General features: G+C 43.6%; 1 protein-coding gene and 1 pseudogene across 10 annotated transcripts in view; both read right to left on the bottom strand.

Moving 5' to 3' along the window:
- shank3 (SH3 and multiple ankyrin repeat domains 3) overlaps window positions 1-22,313 on the bottom strand; it is a 541,235-nt gene that overhangs the window by 372,189 nt on the left and 146,733 nt on the right. For all 10 annotated transcript variants that reach the window (XR_004415240.1, XR_004415241.1, XM_033039988.1 and 7 more), the window contains exons 3-4: window positions 20,040-20,243; window positions 15,000-15,071 (exon numbers count right to left, since the gene is read on the bottom strand). Coding sequence is in view for 8 of the 10 variants with exons in the window: in XM_033039988.1 (XP_032895879.1) it covers window positions 15,000-15,071; window positions 20,040-20,243 (276 nt within the window). In the remaining 2 variants the exon portion in view is untranslated. The remainder of the gene's footprint in view (window positions 1-14,999; window positions 15,072-20,039; window positions 20,244-22,313) is intronic.
- On the bottom strand, window positions 20,568-21,450 carry LOC116985297 (annotated as a pseudogene).

Genomic DNA, 22,313 nt, shown 5'->3' with positions numbered 1-22,313 from the left:
CAAAATGAATGTAGGCACTGCTGGTTTGTGTGGATTAGCGATTAGCCTAGCATAGACTCCTCCGCGCTTCCCCCGCTTCCGCATCCTGCTACACCGCTTACGATGATTCCTCACCCGTGTTGCTCCAGGTACAGCCGCGGCTTTCCTTGGGCCTATACGGCACAGAAGTCCCAGCTCGTCCAGTACGCTCCGTAAGTGTTTGTCGTAACAAGAAACTTGGTTGTGAGTGTCCAACAGAAACTGTCGCTCATACTTTCGCACGTACATACGCTCCCCTTTCACACATTCTACAGTCACACCACTCGCTCCAATAACACACGAAAGCACAGAATTTTCACTGAGAGAGGCCGCTGCAAACACCGGTCGCGTCGCCATCTTGGTCAAGATGGCTTTGGAAGAATGAAATTGTTTCTCTTAGTCAAGTTGTTAATATAGATCACGAATAGCTAGGGTGCAAACAACAATCCCTGAAATGTTCCAGTTGTCACAGCCTGAGAAAGATCTATTTATTCCCATTCTTATTTCCTGTCCATTAACCAATTGTCAAGTCAATGTATTGACCTCAACTTTAACATTGTGGAGCACCAATCTGTGTGAGATCTTAATAAAAGCCTTCTGAAAATCCAAATACCCCATATTTACTGACTCCCCTTATCTTCCTGCTAATCACATCTTCAAAGAACTCCAGTAACAAAATTATTATTTCATACACTCATACATCATACACTCAGCATTATCGTTCCTTTTCAATGTATTATCTTCATTATACATTCCAATATTTTCCCTACTAACCAAATCTAAACAAATCTATAATCCCTTCTACTTTTCTTCCCTACTTTCTTCAATAATAGAATAACATTTTCTACCCTCTATGGGAACAATTCCAGAATCAATAGATAACCAGAGCTTTCACTATTACTTTAGGCCACCTCTTTCAAAATTCTGGGATATAGATGATATTACATTATTCTCTTTCCAGCTTCTGGTTTCTGCTGCTCTTTCTGACACTTTAAGAAAACTTAAGAAAACACCTGTGTTTCCTCCTCCCATTTGTACTGTATTTCCCCGAGTTTTATTGTGCGATCTGCTCCTGTTGACGGCTCTCATGCCTACTCTTCAACCAGGCAGTGAATCCTGTTAGATAAAACAAAGTTTCTTAGACTTTGGGAAGTGAGTTTATCGCAGGCTTCATCATCCCATGAACTTCAAGTTCTCTCTTCATCACGTGCCCTGTTAAAGTATCAATCTAGACTGCATTTATAGACAATAGACAATAGGTGCAGGAGTAGGCCATTCGGCCCTTCGAGCCAGCACCGCCATTCAATGTGATCATGGCTGATCATCCCCAATCAGTACCCCATTCCTGCCTTCTCCCCATATCCCCTGACTGCACTATTTTTAAGAGCCCTATCTAGCTCTCTTGAAAGCATCCAGAGGACCTGCCTCCACTGCCCTCTGCCTGGAGCCTTTTCCACTTCCAGTGTGGTGCAGGAAACCGGTAATTAGAAAAGCCAAAAGGGGCTTTGGTTAGTCAGATTAAAGAAATTCCCAAAGCTTTTTAGACCTACATTAAAAATATTAGGGTAATCATTGAGAAAGTAGGACTGTTCATCTGTTTTCACCAAGGAGAAGGACATGGGGGACAGTGAGATCAGTGTGGAGAATATGCAAGGACAGTTCAAATGAAGGAGGAGGAGGAGTTGGGGCTCTTGAAGAGCATTAAAGTGGATAGATCCCCAGGACCTGATGGGATCTATCCCAGGTTATTGAGTGAGGCGAGAGAAGAGATTACAGGAGCCTTGACAAAGAACTTCTTCATCTTTGTTGGATGAAAATGAGAAGCTGGTGCGACTTGGGTTGGGGAGGGATGGAGAGAGAGGGAATGGTGTCATGAAGTTAGATAAATGAATATTCACACTACTGGGCTGTAAGCTGCCCAAGCAATATATGAGATGTTGTTCCTCCAATTTGCATTTAGCCTCACTTAGACAATGGAGGAGATCTATGAGAGGAATAGATTGGGTAGATACAGAGTCTATTGCCCAGAGTAGAGGAATCGACGACCAGAGGACATAGGTTCAAGGTGAAGGGGAAAAGATTTAATAGGAATCCGAGCGGTAACTTTTTCACACAAAGGGTGGTGGGTTAATGGAGCAAGTTGCCAGAGGAGGTAGTTGAGGCTGGGACGATCCCATAATTTAAGAAACAGTTATGGACAGGTACATGGATGGGACAGGTTTGGAGAGATATGGACCATGCAACAGGCAAGTAGGACTAGTGTAGCTTGGACATTGTTGGCCGGTGTGGGCAAGTTGGGCCGAAGTGTCTGTTTTCACACTGTATCATTCTGTGACTATGATCTAGGACAGAAAGGTCAGTGTGGGAATGGGAAGGAGAATTAAAAAGTTTAGCATCCAGGGGATTAGGTAGGTCCAGGTGAGCGAAGGTGTTCAGCGAAACAATCGGCCAGTCTACGTTTAGTCTCGCCGATGAATGAGAGTCCATATCTGGAACAACGGATGCAGTAGATGAGGTTGTAGGAGGTGCAAGTGAACCTCTGCCTAACAGTAGATTACAAGAGCCCACATCCTGAACAACTACTGTATCCATTGTTTTTTGGGGTTTTCTTTTAATTTAATTTTATCAGAAGCAATTGTACAAGAATAAAGCAATCGGCATAACAATTATACAGTTTTCGTACAGCTTCATTTTTAACGTTTTATAAAAAGATACATCAATCGTGAAAAAAAGTAAAAAGGAAAGAATGAAGAAAAAGAAGAAAGATACAAAAAAGAGAGAAGAAAAGACCTCTGAACTGCCAAAGAAGTGCGAGAAGAAAAAAAAAGAGAAAAGGAAAAAAAAAAAACGGAGATATGTCCCACTATCCTTCCCTTCCCAATATTCAGATTGGAGGTCTGTGATCAGTGGAGTTCCATAGCGATCTGTGCTGGAACCACTGCTCTTTGTGATACAGTATGTATACATGGCTTGGACATAAACTTGGACACATGGTCAGCACGGAGGTGCATCAGTAGATTTGCAGCCGAACAGTGCTAGAGACCCAGGTCCGATCCTGACTACTGGTGCTGTCAAGTACAGAGTTATATGTTCTCCTTCCGACCTGCGTGAGTTTTCTCCAGGAGCCCGTTTCCACAAAGAGCTGGAGTAACACAGTGGGACAGGCAGCATCTCTGGAGAAAAAGAATGGATATGCAAAAAAATACAGATGATCAAGGAAACGGTCCATTGTTGGCTGTGCGCTAGGTGATAACGAGGTATACAGGCCATGAAACTCACCAGGACAACAGTGAAACTAGTACGACTATGGTGTGGGAGGGATGGAGAGAAAGGGGATGCAAGAGTTACTTGAAGTTAGATAAATCAATATTCATATCGCTGGGTTATACGCTGCTCAAGAGAAATATGAGGTGCTGTTCCTCCAATTTGTGTTTGGCCTTTCTTTGACAATGGAGGAGGCCCAGGACAGAAAGGTCAGTATGGGAACGGGAAGTGGAGTTAAAATGTTTGACAACCAGAAGCTCACATTGGCCAAGGCAGACAGAGCGAAGGAGTTCAGCGAAATGATCGCCCAGTCTACACTTGGCAGCAACATGAGTATACGGAATTAGGTAAAAGGCTGAAAACCAGGACCTCCAGGGTATTGATCTCTGGATTTCTTCCCATGCCATGTGCTAGAGGGTAAGAGCTGAAAGATAGGGGAAATGAAAGTGTGGCTGAGGAGCTGGTGCAGGGACCAGAGGTTCAGATTTTGAGACCATTGGGATCTCTTCTGGGGTAGAGGTGACCTATACAAGTGAGATGTATTACACCTTAATCGGAGGGATCCAATATCCTGGCAGGCAGGTTCACTAGTGTTACACGGGTAGGTTTTAACTAGATTGGTAAGGGGGTTGGAATTTTTACAGGGCCATTAAATACAAGCGAGCTGCCGGAAGACTGGAGGGAGGCAAATGTTGTGCCTCCATTCAAGGAAGGAAGCAGAGGGTTGATGGTGGAAGGTTGCTTTTCGGACTGGAGACCTGCGACTAGTGGTGCGCCTCAGGATTTGGTGCTGGGTCATTGCTGGTTGTCATCAATGAGTTGGATAAGAATGTATACGGCATGGATAGCAAGTTTGCAGATGACACAAAAGTGGGTGGTATTGGAGATAGTGAAGATGGTTGATAAAAATTGCAGCAGGATCTTGATCGGTTGGGCTGAGAAATGGTTGATTAATACAGAGAAAAGTGAGGCGTTGCATTTTGGGAGCACTAACATGGGCAGAACCAACACAGTGAATGGTAGGGTTCTGGGGTGTGCTGTGGAGCAGAGAGATCTAGGAGTACCAGAACATAGTTTGTTGAAAGTGGCAACACAGGTAAATAGGGTGATCATAAGGTCATAAGTGATAGGAGCAGAATTAGGCCATACAGCCCATCAAGTCTACTCCACCATTCAATCAGAGAAGGGAGTAAACAACTTAGCTCTGAGCAGCATAAAGAGTGGGGTGGGTAGAACAAAGAATATCTAATGTGAGATCCAATGACAATGTGGTGGTGATTCATCGGCATTAAAGATCAGACTATATCTCTTTGTCTATATTATGTATTCCTAATAATAGCATCTATGGAGGGAGACATTAGTTAATGTTTGAGATTAGAACCAAAGAAAACACAACACATCCAGGTACTGTACGTCCTGTGCCTGCAGTGGAGAGAGTCAACAACTTCAAGTTCCTTGGCGTACATATCTGATGATTTTTAGTAAGCCTAGCACTGATGCAAACAAAAAGTTCATCACCTCCTCTATTTCCTCAGCTGTTTGAAGAAATTCAGCATATTATCGAGTACTCTCTCTAACTTCTTCATGTGTGTGGTGGGATGCATCATAGTAAGGTTCGGTAACTGGAACACCCAAGAACGAAGGAGGCTGCAATAAGTGGTTGACATTGCCCACAAATCCTATATTTATTTCAATCAATTCCAATATATCTTCCAAAAAAGTTTTTCAAAAAACTAGACTCAGACATTACAAATTTTATATGGGATTATAAATCCCACAGAATACAAAGAGCACACCTTAGTAAACCAAAAGAGATGGGTGGTCTAGCGCTTCCTAATTTTATGTACTATAATTGGGCAGTAAATATTAAAAATATGATTCACCTGCTGGACAATTCTGCCCAGCAGGTGGACTGGATTGTAATGGAGAGAGAGGACTGCTCTCCGTGTAATACAGGAGCAACTTTCCTCTCACCAATGAATCTGAATAACAAAAATTATAATAAAAATCCAATGATACATAGTACAATTAGAACTTGGAAACAAATAAAACAGAATCTAAAATTAAGAAATCTATCTCTTTTAATGCCAATAGTCAATAACCCGTTGTTTAAACCTTCAATTATAGATAAATCATTTACACAATGGGAAAGAATGGGAATCAAAACGCTCGGAGACTTGTATGAATTAGGAAAATTATTATAATTTCAACAATGAGAGCTGGGATAAACACTTACTATATGTGCATAAATGCTCGATCAACGTGCGACATACTCTAATTCAATATAAAACATTACATAGACTATATTATTCAAAAACTAAAATAAATAAACTTTTCCCCAATGTCTCACCCATTTGTGATAAATGTTAGTCACAAGAAGCTACCATAGCGCACTCTTTTGTTTTTTGTATAAAAATCCAAAAATTTTGGAACGAAATATTTGAAATCTTCACAAAATCATTTAAAATAAAACTTGTACCAAAAGCAGAATGGATCATTTTTGGAATATCAGAAGGTAACCCCGACTTAAACGTGTTTCAAAAGAACTTACTTAATTACGGGCTAATAATGGGAAAAAAGCTTATACTCAAATTTTGGAAAAATGCTCCAATACCAACAATAAAAATGTGGATTTCAAACATGTTCGAAACACTACTCTTGGAAGAGATGCGACTCCTCCTAGCAGGCAAAGCAGACCACTTCCAAAAGACGTGATCTGCATTTATGGAACTATTACAAGCATACGGTTCAATAGTAATTTAAAATATAAATGGTACCAGGATCTGGTAACGGGCAGTATAAAATAAATTTAAAAAAAAAAAAAAACACGGTTGGTATATCCTTTTTTGCGAGTTTTGTGTTACAATAGAGCGATTGTTTTTCCTTTTTTTTCTTTTCTTTCTAGGGTCTTGTTTCTTTACTTCCTTCTCTAACTTCCTCCCTAAGGGGCTTTCTTTTCCCAACACTTTCCTGCACCTTCACGATTCTTGCTCACTTTCCTTACTTCTTTTATTTCTATTTTTTTTAAAGCTTGAAAAACGAAGTGGTACAACAAATGTAATAAGATATATCTGATGTGTATTATTGTAATTTACTGTACTTCTAATAAAAATAAAAATAAATTAAAAAAAAGACATTGCCCAGTCCATTACAGGTATTGACCTCACCACCATCAAAGAGGTCTACAGAAAGCGCTGCCCCAAAAAGGTAACTTATATCATGAAAGACCCACACCACCATGGTCACGCTCTCACCTCGCTACTACCATCAGGAAGAAAGTGCAGATTCCTGGGAACCATTACCTTCAGTTTCAAGAACAGCTTCTTCCCATCAACTATCAAGATCTTTAACAACACGCACATACCTAACCACAACCTTGCCTCAGCAGCAAACTATTGTGGAAGATGTATAGGTTGCACTGTGTACTTTGGTTAGCACTATTATAGTTAGATTACCTTGTATCACTAATAATTTACCGTTATTGCTTATTGTATATTTATTTATTTTACTGTTGTGTTAAATTGTCTGTAAAGCTGCAGCAAGTAAGAATTTCATTGTTTCATTCCCGGTGCATATGACAATTAAACACTCGATTCTTGACTCTTGTGTGACAAGATGCCTGAGAGAGAGAAAATGCATTAGAAACCTAAAAAAAATCAAAATACATGGTCAAGTTTATGTGAGCTTGTGGTACCCATCCTCCAGAATATTTGTTAGAAGTCTACTGCAGTTGAAATGTTCAGCAGTTCTGGAATAATCAAAGCCCGATACATATCAAAGAAAATGAGAGCTGATAATTAAAGGTAGACAAAAATGCTGGAGAAACTTAGCAGGTAAGGCAGCATTCATGGAGTGAAGGAAATAGACAAGATTTCGGGTCGAGACCCTTCTTCAGTCTGATGCAAGGGTGGGGGGGGGGGGGGGGGGAGAAGGAAGGAAGAGGCAGAGACAGTGGGCTGATGGAGAGCTGAGAAGGGGAGGAGAAAGTAGGGACTACCTGAAATTAGAGAAGTTAATTAATGTGGGTAATTAATTAATGTGGGTTCGACATCTCACATCCATCCTTTCACATCCATACATCACTGTGAAAAACGAAAAACCCTTGAAATAGAGTCCTTAAAATAATACATTTTTCTTGAAATAAAGAGCATAACCTTTTCTGTATGACTGGCAGAGTAGGGCTTTGTTTTATTGTCTCATTTTAATCAACTCTCTTTTACCAGTGCCCCCCCCCCCCCCCCCCCTCCCCCTCCCTATCAACTCCACATACACTTCACACAGCCTCAGAAAAGCAGCCAACATAATCATGGATCAATTATATCTGGTATACTTGTATATAGTTGATTGTATTCATGTACTATAATTTGACTGGGTAACATGGAAATCATGTTTTTCATTGTTCCTGGCAATAATATAGCAATACCAGTACCAATACTTGGAAGTGTATTATCTAGGCAAACTGGTATGCCTGCTTTTGCCTTTTGCTCTCTAATCAAGAATGAACTTTTTCTTGAACAAAGTGCTTCCTTCCTAAGGTCAATGAGGCAGAGTGCTTTACACACAGTTTTTGATATATTCACAAACCTTCAGTTCAGCAAACATTTAATTCATTATATTTATCTGTTAGCTTTCTTAGTTCTATTTTAAACCAACTGAATCCAACTCAAAGCCAATGTGCAAATAAATAAATCAGGATCCCTCTTCACAATACAGTTTTGAAAATTCAGACCAGATTTCCAAAAAGACCTCATAATGTTTGTTGGGTGCATACATAAAGCCCAATGCTGTGGGACAGGTGGCAAATTGCAGAACAACTACTGAAGAAACTGCTTCTTGTTCTGCATATTTCCGTCAAACAAGTGATTCAACGAAGCCAGCAGTATGAAACACACTATGATGCTACAGTCACAATTACTCAAAATATTGGCAACTCTAGGTGCAGATTTTTATTTCTCTATTTACGTGAGTGGATTCACTTGCAATACTGGACCGTTGGCTACCCGAGCTGAAAAAAGCTGTAATAAAAGGAAGGAAAAAGGGTACAAGGGGAGTTGCGTTGAGCAAATATTGTGAACTAAATCAGCTTGGAATACATATTTGGTGTCAGAATAGCAGCACAATTTTGAAATAGAACAGTGCAATTTTGGACGTGCAGGAGCTCTGTATGAAGTTTCAGAGACCAGTAACATGAATTGTGAATTCTGACCTTCTTGACTTGTGCGCCCCTCAGTCTCAGCCACATCCCCAAAGAAAGTGCTAAGCACTGAGTTTGTATTAGCAGTTTAGAGATGTTGGCTACAAAGGGCACAGTGTGCAGATACTGTCAATACACAAATTGAAGCATTGTCCTGACAGAACAAAGAAACATTTCATCCATATGATCAGATGCCTGCTAGATAACGTGACCCCTCAGCTATTCAGCATAAAATCTGCTTAGATAAAAACATGCAACTGTTTTCTTCTCTCTCTGCTCCTGTTGGACAAAACAGAACACTAAAGCTTTCATGTGGTACATGGTAAACACCATTCTACTCACAGATGCTCTTGGATATTGGTTGTCTGTTTTCCAGCTTGAATTATTAGTGTGTCTGCACACTAATCAGTCATCAATCAGAATAACAGTAATTGATTTTTTGCAGCATTTTTGCAGCACGTGGGATTACAAATTAATTATACACAAGCATTGGGTGCGTTACCCTAATATTCCAATTTAATCATTGCCTGGCAGAGAGCTGTAAAACTTTGTTGACCTTCTACATGAGTCTCCAGAAAATCTACATATTTCATTCCAATCTTGCTGGAAATCATAAACACGTGTTACTGTTACCATTAGTGTTAGTGTTTGCCGAACATTTGCGCTCGCTCCTCCAAGGCCTTCTGGATCTTCTAGTCCCCAGCCCCTTTAACTCCCCTTTCCATTCACATACTAAGCTTACCGTCCTGGGCCTACATTGCCACAGTAAGGCTACACATAAACTGGAGAAACAGCACCTCATGTTCCACTTTGTAGCTTACAACTTAATAGTATAAACACTGAATTCTTCAATTTTAGGTAACTAACCACAAAGCTGTCCCCCTTTCTGCCCTGTGCCCCATGTTGACATGCATCCATTTCCCTCCATGCCTCTCACCTACCTTCACAATTCACACTTTTTCTATTGTTATCTCACACCTTTTGTCTTTTTATATCTGGCTTTTGTTCATCAGCCTATCAATAACTCCCCTCACCTGTATCCACTTCTAACTTGCCATGCTTTGTCCTGGCCCTCCTCCTTTCCAGCTCGCCCCCCCTCGCTCACCATAATGAGTCTGAAGAAGAGACCCAAGCTGAAACATCACCTATCCATGTTCTCTAGAGATGCTGCTTGATTCGCTGAGTTACTCCAGTGCTTTGTGTTTTTGTTATTGTAATGCAGCATCTGCAGTTGTTTCTCAAGACTTTTGGTATGTTTGCCTTCATAAGCCAGGGCATTGAGTATAAATGTTGGGACTTCACTAACCAGTGATATACAAAATACTGGTAAGTGCATTTGGAGTATTGCGCAGTTCAGGTTACAAGAATGACGTTGGAGTAAAAGAGGGAGTGCAGAAAGCATTCACCAGGATGTTGACTGGAATGAAAGGCTGGAATCTTAAGGAGAGAAATATTAGGCTGTGTTTATTCACACTGGAATGCAGGAAGCTAAACGATAGTCTTATACAGGTTTATAAAATTATGTGAGGTAGAGATAAGATAGAAAGCCTGAGTCTTTACCCCAGGCCAGGGGAATCTAGAATTAGAGGGCACAGGCTTAAGACGAGAGACGAGAAATTAAAAGGAGATCGGAGGGGTAGGTTTTTCACACAGGTGGTTCTCTGGAACAGGCTGCCAAATGAGATGGTAGAGGCAGAGGCAATTACAAAATTTTAAAGGCTTTTGTTTTCGCGCTAATTATTTATCTATTTAACTTTTTAAAGTTTATGTTATCTATGAGTTCTGTGTTTAAAGCCCCACCATGCTGCTGCAAGTAAGAATGTCTTTGTTTTATTTTTGATAGATATGCACATTTAAACACTTTTGATCTTGACAGGTATTTAGGTAGGAAAGGCTTACTATGGGACTAATCCAAGCAACTGGGATTAGTTTAAATAGGCATCACAGTTAGCAATGGCAAGATGGAAAGAAAGGGTCAGTTATTGTGCTTTATGATTCTATGATTCTAATTTCTATTCTTTCCTTCACATACTGATTTTTTATTTGTGTGGGCTAGAATTTAAACTATTCATCCAATTTTCCTGGAACAGCTTCCTCAATTAGATTTAGAATCTGCAAATACAACTGGATTGCCAAAACAATGTTATTGACCTTTCTGCTGAAGTGCAATTACTGAAATCTTCATTTAAACCTTCCAGTTGTTTTATGATATAACACAGAAGGGGGGTATGAAATTCCACAGCCTGTCCTGCTCTATTTTTTAACGGCAAATGGGTTTAAAACTGTTCTTCAAAATTAGACTGTTTCCAACCCGTTACTCTACCCTCCCTTGTAAAACTGGTCACCACCATAAAACCTACTACCTGCCCCCTCGACATTGTCCCCTCTGCCCTTCTGAAGGATGTCATTACAATAGCTGGTCCCAGCATCCTCGCCATCTTCAACAGTTCTCTGGCCACTGGCACTGTTCCTACCTGCTTCAAGCATGCGGTAGTCCAGCCCCTCCTGAAAAAAACTAACCTCGACCCCTCCTTGCCAAGCAACTACAGACCTATTTCAAAACTGCCTTTCCTTTCAAAAGCCCTTGAAAAGGTAATTTTAAGTCAACTTATGCCTTACCTTCACCAAAATACTATCTTGGAAACTTTCCAATCAGGTTTCAGGGCCAACACAGCATAGAGTCTGCCTTGTTGAAGGTACGTAATGACCTACTTCTCACCGTTGACTCTGGCGACTGTGCAATCCTACTCCTTCTCGACCTCAGCGCAGCATTTGATACTGTTCGGGGTTCGGGGTTGGTATTGATGGCACTGCCCTGAGCTGGTTCATCTCCTACCTGAAAGGTAGGAGTTTCTCTACTAACATATGCAATTATTTCTCCTCCCCAGCTAATCTCTGCTGTGGGGTTCCACGAGGTTCCATCCTTGGCCCCATTCTCTTCTCCCTGTATATGCTCCCCTTAGGCCAAGTCATTCAAAGGCACGGCATTTCCTTCCATTGCTATGCAGACGATACACAACTATCTCCTCCTGAAGCCCAAAATCCGATCAAATCTATTAACCTTATCCACTGCCTCGAGGATGTAAAGTGATGGATGGCCCAAAACTTCCTCCAACTAAATGAGAGTAAGTCTGAGGTCATCCTTCTCGGCCCCTCGGACTCAATCAAAACGATAGCAGGCAGCCTTGGAAGCCTGACCCCATTACTCAAACCTCACGTCAAAAACCTTGGCGTAATATTTGACTCAGCATTGAAATTTGATAAACAAGTCAATGCCGTGGTAAAAGCTAGCCTCTTCCAGCTTCGGATGATAGATAAAATAAAATAATTCCTCAACTTTGATGACCTCGAAAAGATCATCCACACATTTATCTCCTCCCGCCTCGCCTACTGCAACTCCCTTTACACTGGCATCAGCCAATCTTCCCTGTCCCGCCTGCAACTGGTCCAAAACGCCGCACTGAGACTCCTGACGGGCACCCGAAAAAGGGACCACATCACCCCGATTCTGGCCTCTCTCCACTGGCTCCCTGTGCAGTTCCGAATAAATTTCAAGATCCTTCTTTATATTTACAAAGCCCTTAACGGGCTTGCCCCCACCTACATCAAAAGTCTGCTTGCCCACCACACCACCTCCACGTCCCTCAGATCGGCTGACTTGGGGTTGCTGAACATCCCATGGTCTAGGCATAAGTTCAGGGGCGACCGCGCCTTTGCGGTTGCAGCTCCTAGACTGTGGAACAGCATGTGGAACTGCCCCCTCCATCGACTCTTTTAAGTCGAGACTAAAATCTCATCTTTGCTCTCAAGCCTTTCTTGACGTCCTCTGAGGGAGGGCTATATGTATGTATTTATGTGTCTAGTTAATCAATGAACCAATGTTGTATAACGTTAGTACCTCCATCAATGTAAAGCACTTTGGTCAACGAGAGTTGTTTTTTAAATGTGATATAGAAATAAAAGTGACTTGACTTGACGATTTAAAACAACTAGCACCTACTTTTCTTGATTACCATTTATTAAGCATTTCTTCTTTGATCAAAGCTATACAAAGTGATCAAAGTGAAACAGAACCGCTGATATTTAATATCAGGGTTCCAGCTCTTACGGGGGAGCTGAACACAATAAGCGAGTTCGGTATTCCGACTGCGCATGCCTAGATCATAGGTCACTCGCTATAAACATTCTCAGCAGCTGTGGTGCTGCGTTGTGTGCAGGTCTGCGTTTCGTCCGTGGTTGGGGTCAGGCCTGGGTCTCCGGAGATGCGGTCACCGTTGAGTTGCTGCTGGGCCGTCCCCGTCCCCTCCCGGGTGTCCCGTCCCTGTCCTGGGATGTCCGGGGTGGCCCCCGGGCTTGCAGCCGGCGCGGAGGGGGAGGCGCTGGCTCCAGCTCGGCTCTGCCTGTCCAGCCGGGTTGCCTGGCAGCCGGGGCGCAGGCCTGCAGCGGTAGTGGCCCCGGACGTGCAGCCGGCACCGGTGGCGTTGGCCGGCGGCCACTGGGTGGGGTGGGGGGTGTGGCTGGTATGCCACGGCCCGTCGTGGAGTGGGTTCCTCGGGAGTTGGAGCGAGGTTGGGCTGGAGTTGGCGCTTTTTGGGCTGGAGTTGGACGCGGCTTCTTTATTGGTCATCATGCCGGTTGCATTGTCCGTCTTGTCCTTGGACGGTGTACATTTTGGTTCCAATGTGAGCCATGATCCTGCCAGCGCAATATTTGCTTTCCTTGGCCGTATAATTGCGGTAATATACGTGGTCGCCAATGTCGGATTTGGACTTGTTCGACTTCGTTGGCTGAATGCGCGCCATATATGAGCTACAGGTCGGATTTAAATCTGATAGGGAAGAGCGCACTTGATGTCCGAGCATCATCTCCGCTGGAGTTTGACCGGTAGTGCAGTTTGGAAAAGTTCGATATTGCTGTAAGAAATCGCGCAAGGCTAATCGTTTCGATTTCTTTTCGATTCCTACAACACGTTTCATGGCCTGCTTGAAAACGCCGACGAGCCGCTCTGCCTCACCATTTGAGAGTGGATGAAAAGGTGCTGATGTCAGATGCACGATTGAGTGTTGTTTGCACCAGTCACTGAACATTTACGAGGCAAATTGGGGTCTATTGTTGCTTACGATTGTTAAGGGCAATCCCCAAATGGCGAACAAATCGTTGAGCGCAGAAGTAGTTGTTTCGGTGGTTGGATTAAACGATTCATTTGGATAACATGTGGCCATTTCAAATGGGCGTCCATGATGACCAGCCACATGTCCTCCAGGAACGGTCCGGCAAAATCTATGTGGAATCACTTCCATGGTTGGTTGCGGACGGGCCGTGCAGAGGTCGCTTCCGGCGGATTGGGCGCTGTTTCGGCACATGGTGTGCAGTCCTTGCAGTGGTCGGCTATATCGGTCTCGATATTTGTCCACCACACATGCATGCGGGCGAGCGCCTTCATTCGCACAGTTCCAATGTGTGTCTTGTGCAACATTTTCAGAATTAGCGATCGCAGTTCCGTCAGAATGATCACTCGACCATTGTGGAGCAGAATGCCATACTTTGCGGAGATTTCCATTTGCGCATTTTCCTTGTCCAGCTTAGGACTGTTCGGCCACCCCTGAGTGACAAAATGTCGTATCTTCGACAAAATGGGGTCTGTGCTCGTATAGTTGGCGACCGTCCTTGCGGAGATGGGAAAATCGGCGATGATCAGCGTGTTTAGCACGTTCACGTCCATCTCAATTTCCATAATTGCCTCCTCTTTATCGAATGTCAGGTCGGGTTCAATCGGTAGACGAGACAGTGCATCGGCATTGGCATGCTCGGCAGACTGTCGGTAAATGATGTGGTAATCATATCCCATCATGATCTGGGCCCAACGTTGTAGACGCTGCAACGTCAAGACAGGCAAACCTTTCTCCGGACTGATAATAGTCAGCAGTGGCTTGTGTGAGTGTGCAGTCAGGTTCTATGTGTGCAGCAGTGTGTGAAGTCTTTTTTACATTACTCAATGCTGGCAGCAAGACACAGAATCTGACTGCACACTCACACACACACACAGACAGGATAAACTATATACAAGACTTTGTCATGTGCAGCGCCACCTGCTGCGCGGGGGGAGCAGCGGGTCCCCCCACCCCACACAGTCCACCAAACATCACATTTAAGAGACAGTTAGACAGGTACATGGTAAGGTCAGGTTTGGAGGGAGATTGACCAAGTGCAGGCAAGTGGGACTAGAGTGGCTGGGACATTGTTGGCCGGTGTGGGAAAGTTGGGCTGAAGTGCCTGTTTCCACACTGTATGATTCTATGACTTTCTAAGAACCCACAGAATGTGACATGGGATTCTTTATTGAAAATAATGAACTGGCTGCAAAGATAGAATAGTTGCATGTATAGTGAAGAAAAAGTTCAAGTTACACTTACTTTGTTATGGATTTGGTAGTGTAGTTTAGGAGATTTGGCAAATACAGTGACAGCCATCAATCTATTTGATGTTCAAAATATCCTCAGTCATGGACATGGACAGCACCTACCTTTGTGTGAAGTTTGGCCAGTTGCTTCTCTTCTATGTGACTCTGTGTGTACACTCGCTTCTTATATCGGAACTGCAAAGAGAAGAATGGAGGAATTTACACCATTATGGGAGTTGTGGGGGAATTAAATCAAGACCTTTCAACCTTGAGAACCTGATGCAAAACTGGAAATTAAGCACTCCTTGGGGAAATATTCAGTTCAACAAACATTTTGAATGTGTACTCTGATGACGGTTAATTAAAATTAACATTCATAAAAGTAATTAATCCCTGACTAAAACGCATAATTCGAGATATCCTCCTAAGGATGAAAACAAAGATTGAAGATTGGTGTGAGGAGTCAGAAGCAAATTCTCATGCACACTATATGCAAAGGATTGAACACATGAGAATTAACAATCACACAAATGGTATGAAAGAGACAGTTCTGAATAGAAACTACCCACTGAATTAATGCAACCAAATTGGAGCAGATTTTTGTTCAATTGACACCTTGGATATTGGCATCATCCAACTGTCTTAGCCAATAGGACTACACTGTGGAAAAATAACAACCTATTGCACTTTATTTGTGGGCCGAATGGATTATTGGACTGGCGGCTCAGTCACTCAAGCCTGTTGTGCTGGCAGCTCACTCACTCATAGCTGGTGGGCTGGCAGTTGACTCACGGCTATTCCTTGAAACTCCATTTCAAGCAGGGTGCAAGGCTACCAAATTCAAGTGCAATTTCTTACCACTTCAAGCAGGGTGCAAGGCCACCAAATTCAAGTGCTGTTTCATACCATTTCAAGCAGGGTGCAAGGCCATTAAAGACAGTGAGTCGTGACCTCTCCCTCCTCCATCATGCAGAGACTGAGCCATGCCCAAACTTCTGGGTTTTATAGTCCCTCCCCCTCCCACGAGAAGGGGCGTGACCTTCATGGCATGATTGACAGGAGAGAGAATATCAACATTTTTAAACACTAATAATTATTTTATTTTTCATTGATGTGAAAAATCCTCGGCACCTGATGAGCGGAGGGGGACTCTGAGTAAGATGGCTATAAAATCACAGCCGTACGAGGTAGCGTTTTTTTCTAAAATCAATATAAAGCGCAAACAGGAAGTGGTCAAGATTAGACTTTTAATTATATATAGAAGGCAAAGCAACTTTAATTAGGCAAGGCCTCCATGGTGACTGGGACCCAATGGGTCCCACTTAGTCCAGTAACTGAGTAACTGATTAAAACTGATAAAACTGATGTTTTCAATTGCTTGACAGCCCTAAACAAATTGCCTTATATTTTTTTCAGTAAACTGCAGAAATATATTTTAGTAGGAATTAGGTTTCCTATGCATTCTTTTCACATTGACTCATGTATTTTTTGGTTAAACTCCCCATGACCAAACTTTTAGACTGATATGTCTACTTGTGTCTAATTGTATGTTCTCTTCTTAAAGTGGGTACAGACCAAAAGATCTAGCAATTGTCAGATTTCATACAGATAAGTGACCTCTCTATTCATTATAATATCTATTGATGATGATATGTTCCATAAGTGGGGCAAAAATGTATTCAATAATTACACTTTCACTCAACCTGCCTTTAAGAGGCAGAATTGGAGGCATCTGAAGCTTAGGAGGTGAAGGGCAGTCTCCATAAATTATGCTACAATCACGTAAAATGTGATATGTTAATGAACCCTGAATATGACATAACATTATTTCGAATATTTCATTCAATCATCTGGTTCATATTCCATTTCAGTTTTATTGCTAATTTATTTCCAATACACATCTTTATTTCTTATAGATTCGAAGTGATTCTTAAGGCTTTATAAGCTTGTATACAAATTGTCTAAGTATCTGGAATTCTCTGCCACAGAATGTAGTTGAGGCCAGTTCATTGGCTATATTTAAGAGGGAGTTAGATGTGGCCCTTGTGGCTAAAGGGACCAGGGGGTATGGAGAGAAGGCAGGTACAGGATACTGAGTTGGATGATCAGCCATGATCATATTGAATGGCGGTGCAGGCTCGAAGGGCCGAATGGCCTACTCCTGCACCTATTTTCTATGTTTCTATGTTAAAGGATTGACATGTGGGGATCTATTTCAGACAATGAAAAACTCCAGGTGCAGATGCAAGACTTGATGATTTACAAATACTGTACATAGTGTACTGGAGTAACTCATTGAGTCATTTAAAAATAAATTGGATAGTTATATGGATGGGAAAGGAATGGAGGGTTATGGTCTGAGCGCAGGTATATGGGACTAGGGGAGATTATGTGTTCGGCACGGACTAGAGGGGTCGAGATGGCCTGTTTCCGTGCTGTAATTGTTATATGGTTATATGGAGTCATGCAGCATCTCAGGAGATCATCTCAGGAGGTGACATTTTGGGTTAGGACCCTTCTTCAGACTAATTATGGGGAGGGGTTATGGGGAGAAAGCTGGAAAAGAGGAAGAGCAAGACAATTCATGGCAGGTAATAGACCAACGCAGGTGAGGAGTGTTATTTGGTAGGCAGATGGTCAGACAAAGGCCAGAGATGGAAAGGCGTGAGACAAAGGGATTGAAGAGCTGCAAATTGTGAAGCTACAGGAAGGGATGTAGGGGGAAGGGAAGGGTGAGGGGAGGAACAGGAGCAAGTCCAGGTGGGGTGCAGGAGAGATGGAGGGTTTTTTGGCGGAAGAAGGTAGGGGGAAAGGGTTAAGTAGTTACCTAAAATTGGAGAATTCAATGTTCATACCATTGGGTTGTAAGTTATCCAAACAGAATACAATGCATTGTTTGTCCAGTTTGCCTGTGGCCTTGGTTCTTGGTTTCTTGGTCCTCCAAAATATTCCAATTGTCAGTGGAGGAGGAGGCCCAGGACACAAAGGTCGGTATGGGATTGGAAAGAGGAGGTAAAATGGATAGTAACCGGAAGATTATGCAGACCTTGGCGTACCAAGCGTAAATGTTCTCGCCAATGTACAGGCGGCCACATCGGGAACACCAGATACAGTCACTGTCTCACCTGGAAGGACTGCTGGGGTCCCTGATTGGTGGAAATGGAAGAGACATAGAGACAGGTGTTACATCTCCTGCGGTTGCATGGGGATGTACTTGGGAAGGGGGTAAGTGAAGCAAGGAATTGCGGGGGGAATGGGTTCGACAGAAGGCGAAAGGGGGTGGAGATGACTGGTGACTGGTAGTGGGTTCACATTGAAAAAACACTGCCCGTCATACATCATCACGCAGCAACACAACCACGTCATACGTGACCTGATACGTCAGTCAATGATGCCGGCAGTCGCCGAAAAAATCGCCAAGTGGGACAGTCCCTTAACGGACTAGTGGGTGAAAACGTTAGTAATATATGGTGACCGTAAGGTAAGACCCAGATTGGTTTATAGATCCAAGTGGTTAGATTAGATTAGATTAGATTCGTTTATTGTCATTCAGACCTTTCGGTCTGAACGAAATTTTGTTTCCATGCAGTCATACATATAATAAAAAATGACAAAAACACACAATCAACACAAATTTAACATCCACCACACACCTCCTCACTGTGGTGGAAGGCAAAATCTTAAAGTCTCTGTCTCTTCCCTCTTTGTTCTCCCTCTGCGCCGAGGCGATCCAGGCTCCAGATGTTGTGACCCCACCGGGTGATGGTAAATCCCGTGGCTCAACCGTGCTCCGCGAACGAGCCGGTTCAAACTCCGCGGGTGGTCGCTGCCGCCGCCACAGCTCCGAGGCCGAGTCGGGTCTCCGCTGCCGCCGCTACGGTTCCGGGGCCGAGTCGGGTCTCCGTTGCCGCTGCCGCCGCCGCCGGAGCTCCGAGGCCGAGTCGGGTCTCCGCTGCCCTTGCCTCCGCCACAGCTCCGGGGCCGAGTCGGGTCTCCGCTGCCGCTGCTGCCGCTGCCACAGCTCCGGGGCCGAGTCGGTTCTCCGCTGCTGCTGCTGCTGCTGCCGCTGCTGCTGCCGCCACAGCTCCGAGGCCGCCAGCTCCGCCATTAGGCCTCGGCGCAGACGGAGACGGGGACGGGGAATACGACAGAAAAAAACGGCATCCCCTGAAGGAAGAGACCAAAACATGTTTCTCCCACCCCACCCACACACATACACAACTTAATAAAACAAAATTAACTAAAACATGACAAAGGAACAAAAAGAAAGAAAAAAAAAACAGACGGACTGCAGGTGGGCCGCAGCTGTTAAGCCAGCACCGCCATCTTGAATGTGTATAACATATGTGTGTTAGTATTTGGTAGAGCAGATCTACAGTCCACACCTGGAACAGCGGATACAGCTGATGAGGTTTGAGGAAACTGCAAGTGAAACTCTGCTTCGCCTGAAAAACTGCCATGGTCCCTGGAGAGAGTCGAGGGAGGAGTTAGAAACATAGAAACATAGAAATTAGGTGCAGGAGTAGGCCATTTGGCCCATCAAGCCTGCACCGCCATTCAATATGATCATGGCTGATCATCCAACTCAGTATCCTGTACCTGCCTTCTCTCCATACCCCCTTATCCCTTTAGCTACAAGGGCCACATCTAACTCCCAGTTATAGTTATAGGGACCAGGTGTTGCATCTCTGTACCTTTTCATATCTATCGCTTCCCTCTCTCCTGACTCTCACTGAAGAAGGGTCTCGACCCAAAACCTCTCCTATTCCTTTTTTCCAGAGATGCTGCCTGACCCGCTGAGTTACTCTAGCAATGTGTTTATCTTAAAATAAACCCAATCATTTTCTTTCAGGTGCACATAAAAGATCCACACAAAATAAAAATAGGAGAGCTCATCCTGATGTCTTTATCAACATTTATCTCTATATCAACAAAACATAAAAGGGTTAATTCCTTACGTATCTCATTGGTGTTTATGGAATATTGCATAAATTTATAATATTACCAAGGTGACAACATTTCAAAGGTATTTTATTGGTTCTGAATTGCTTAGGAACATCCCGACCTTAAGAAAGATGATAAGTAAATGGAACAAATCCAAATTAATGCTCGGAAACAAATAAAAAGGTCTCGAAGTACATAGATACAGACTAAACCAAATACCTCCAGATATGGTATCGGGGTGTCAGGCAACGTTGGGTATTCTCGGAGTTGACGTTCCTCATCCAGAAACTTCCCCACCCTCCCGTTGTTTGCGGGTTGAAATAGCCCATAGTTTAGCACATCCTTTAGAGTCTGGTTGAGAGTGCACAGAATCCGTTGCTTAGACACCCATACGGGGGCGTCAAGATTGAACCGCATGCATTTCTGTAAAATAAAGAATTAATGAAACAATTTAGTTCCTGTTAAGTTTCGCTACCAGACATCATCCCCACAATATTATCCTCACTCCCTCCCCACTCCAGAAATACGAAAAGCGCCCCATGTGATTTAACCATCCATTTCCGTGTCCTGAGAACCAGAAGATTTCGAACACATTACATCTCACAAGTCCAGAAAGTGAATGTGGTCTGTCCACATTGGATAGGTTAGTTGAACTTGATCTCATTCTCATTACAAAAGTATGTGCACATATGCAAAAATACATGCACATGTAATTATTATTTTTTTTAATACTATTTTTACAGATTTATCAGCGCTGCAGTTAATATTTCATCTGTGGGTTACGAGAACATTTCAGTCAATGTGGTTCATTGGGACATTAGATTGTTTTCAAGGTTACAGGTATGTAATAGGTTTACTACATGGATAATAATTGTGAATGGGCTTAGGCGATTGCCGGAGCACTCTTCGACAGCACTTTGAGATCAGCGATGCACTTGGCAATGCTCTTCTTCTTCTGCTGTGGAGTGATACTGTGGATCACATTCTTCTCCACCCAGTTGACCATGTGTTCCTGTGCAAGCCTATGCTCTAGTAGCTGCAGGCTCACCTGGCAGTCCAGCTGCTTCTTCACTGCATCGTGCACCATGTGCAGGCGCTCGTGGTAGTTGGTTTCCAACATTATCGCATCGTTATTCTGCTTGGCATCGAAGAGGTGATGGCGACCGTCTATTCTCCACTGTTCATTGTTCTCCTGCTCAATAGCGTCTACCAGGCGGTTAGAGCAAAGCTCCTTCACTTCTTGGGCAGTTGTACTTTGTCCGCAAATTTTGCCACATCCTTCCCAAATTTCTTAATACCGTAGATGTAGAGGATAAGAATGCAGATGGAGATGGAAGAAAATGTCTCCTGGTTAATGACGTAAATCTCCTTTGACAGGAGGTAAGTCAGTAGCCCAGTGCCGAACATATACGGGCCTGTCACTCCAGTTTTTTTATAAAGGAAGTGGAAGAATTCCTCTGGAATGTGACCAAGGCATACCTTCCTCACGAAGGGGGGGGGGGGGGGCACCGGTGCCCGGGTCTGACTGTTGGCATAGAAACTCCTGCTTATCGGCACCAAACATGTGATGATGGGGGCGGATGTCTTCAGAAATAAACCTGAGGCGATGATGGCGTGGGCCAACATGTCGCCATTGGTCCAGTGGCTCGGGCAGAGTCTCCGGGTGGGGTGTGGAGTTTCCGGGCGGGCAGTGTCCGCTCTCTCCGCTCTCCCTCCTCCTGCCGACCTCCATGTAAACAGGCACAGAAGCATTCACACAATAACAAACATATTGAATGAACATATTAACTTTCCCAATATTATAGAGACCATTAACTAAGCTGCTCATATTAATAAGCTGACCATCTCTAAAACGAGTGAATCTAACTATCCACTCAACATTCAATGGCATTACCATTGTTATAATATCAACATTTATTCATTGACCTGAAACTCAACTGGAACAACCACATATGGTCAAAGGTGAAGGTGAATGGCTATGTATCTGGAGGAGAATGTTAATAGAGGGAAATGGATTGGGTCATTGTTCAATCCCTTGCCTCTAATAGAGGGCTCGAAATTAGCGGTTGCTCGGGTGCCATTGACCACCCAAAGTGCCGCCGGCAACCTAAACGGCAAGCCATTTTGCCCGGCTTGAATTGAATTGAATCCTTTATTTGTCATTCAGACCTTTCAGTCTGAACGAAATGTCGTTGCCTGCAGCCTCACATGTAATAATAAACAACACACAATAAACACAAATTAACATCCATCACAGTGAGTTCACCTAGCGCCTCCTCACTGTGATGGAGGCAAAAGTCTTAGGGTTGCTGTCTCTTCCCTCCTCTTCTCCCTCTGCACTGAGGCGATACCCCACCGGGCGATGGTAAGTCAGTCCCGCGGTTCAAGCTCCGCGGCCCGGGGGTGGTCGAAGCTGCCACCCTCCAGTCCAGCGGACGCAGTTGTTGCCATGGGAGCTCCGGAAAACAGGCATCAACCTGTGACCTGCGAGCT

This window comes from Amblyraja radiata, chromosome 21 (assembly GCF_010909765.2).
Source record: "Amblyraja radiata isolate CabotCenter1 chromosome 21, sAmbRad1.1.pri, whole genome shotgun sequence".
NCBI lineage: Eukaryota > Metazoa > Chordata > Chondrichthyes > Rajiformes > Rajidae > Amblyraja > Amblyraja radiata.
The sequence above is the reverse complement of the archived record's forward strand: the minus strand, read 5'-3'. Positions and strand labels throughout refer to the sequence as shown.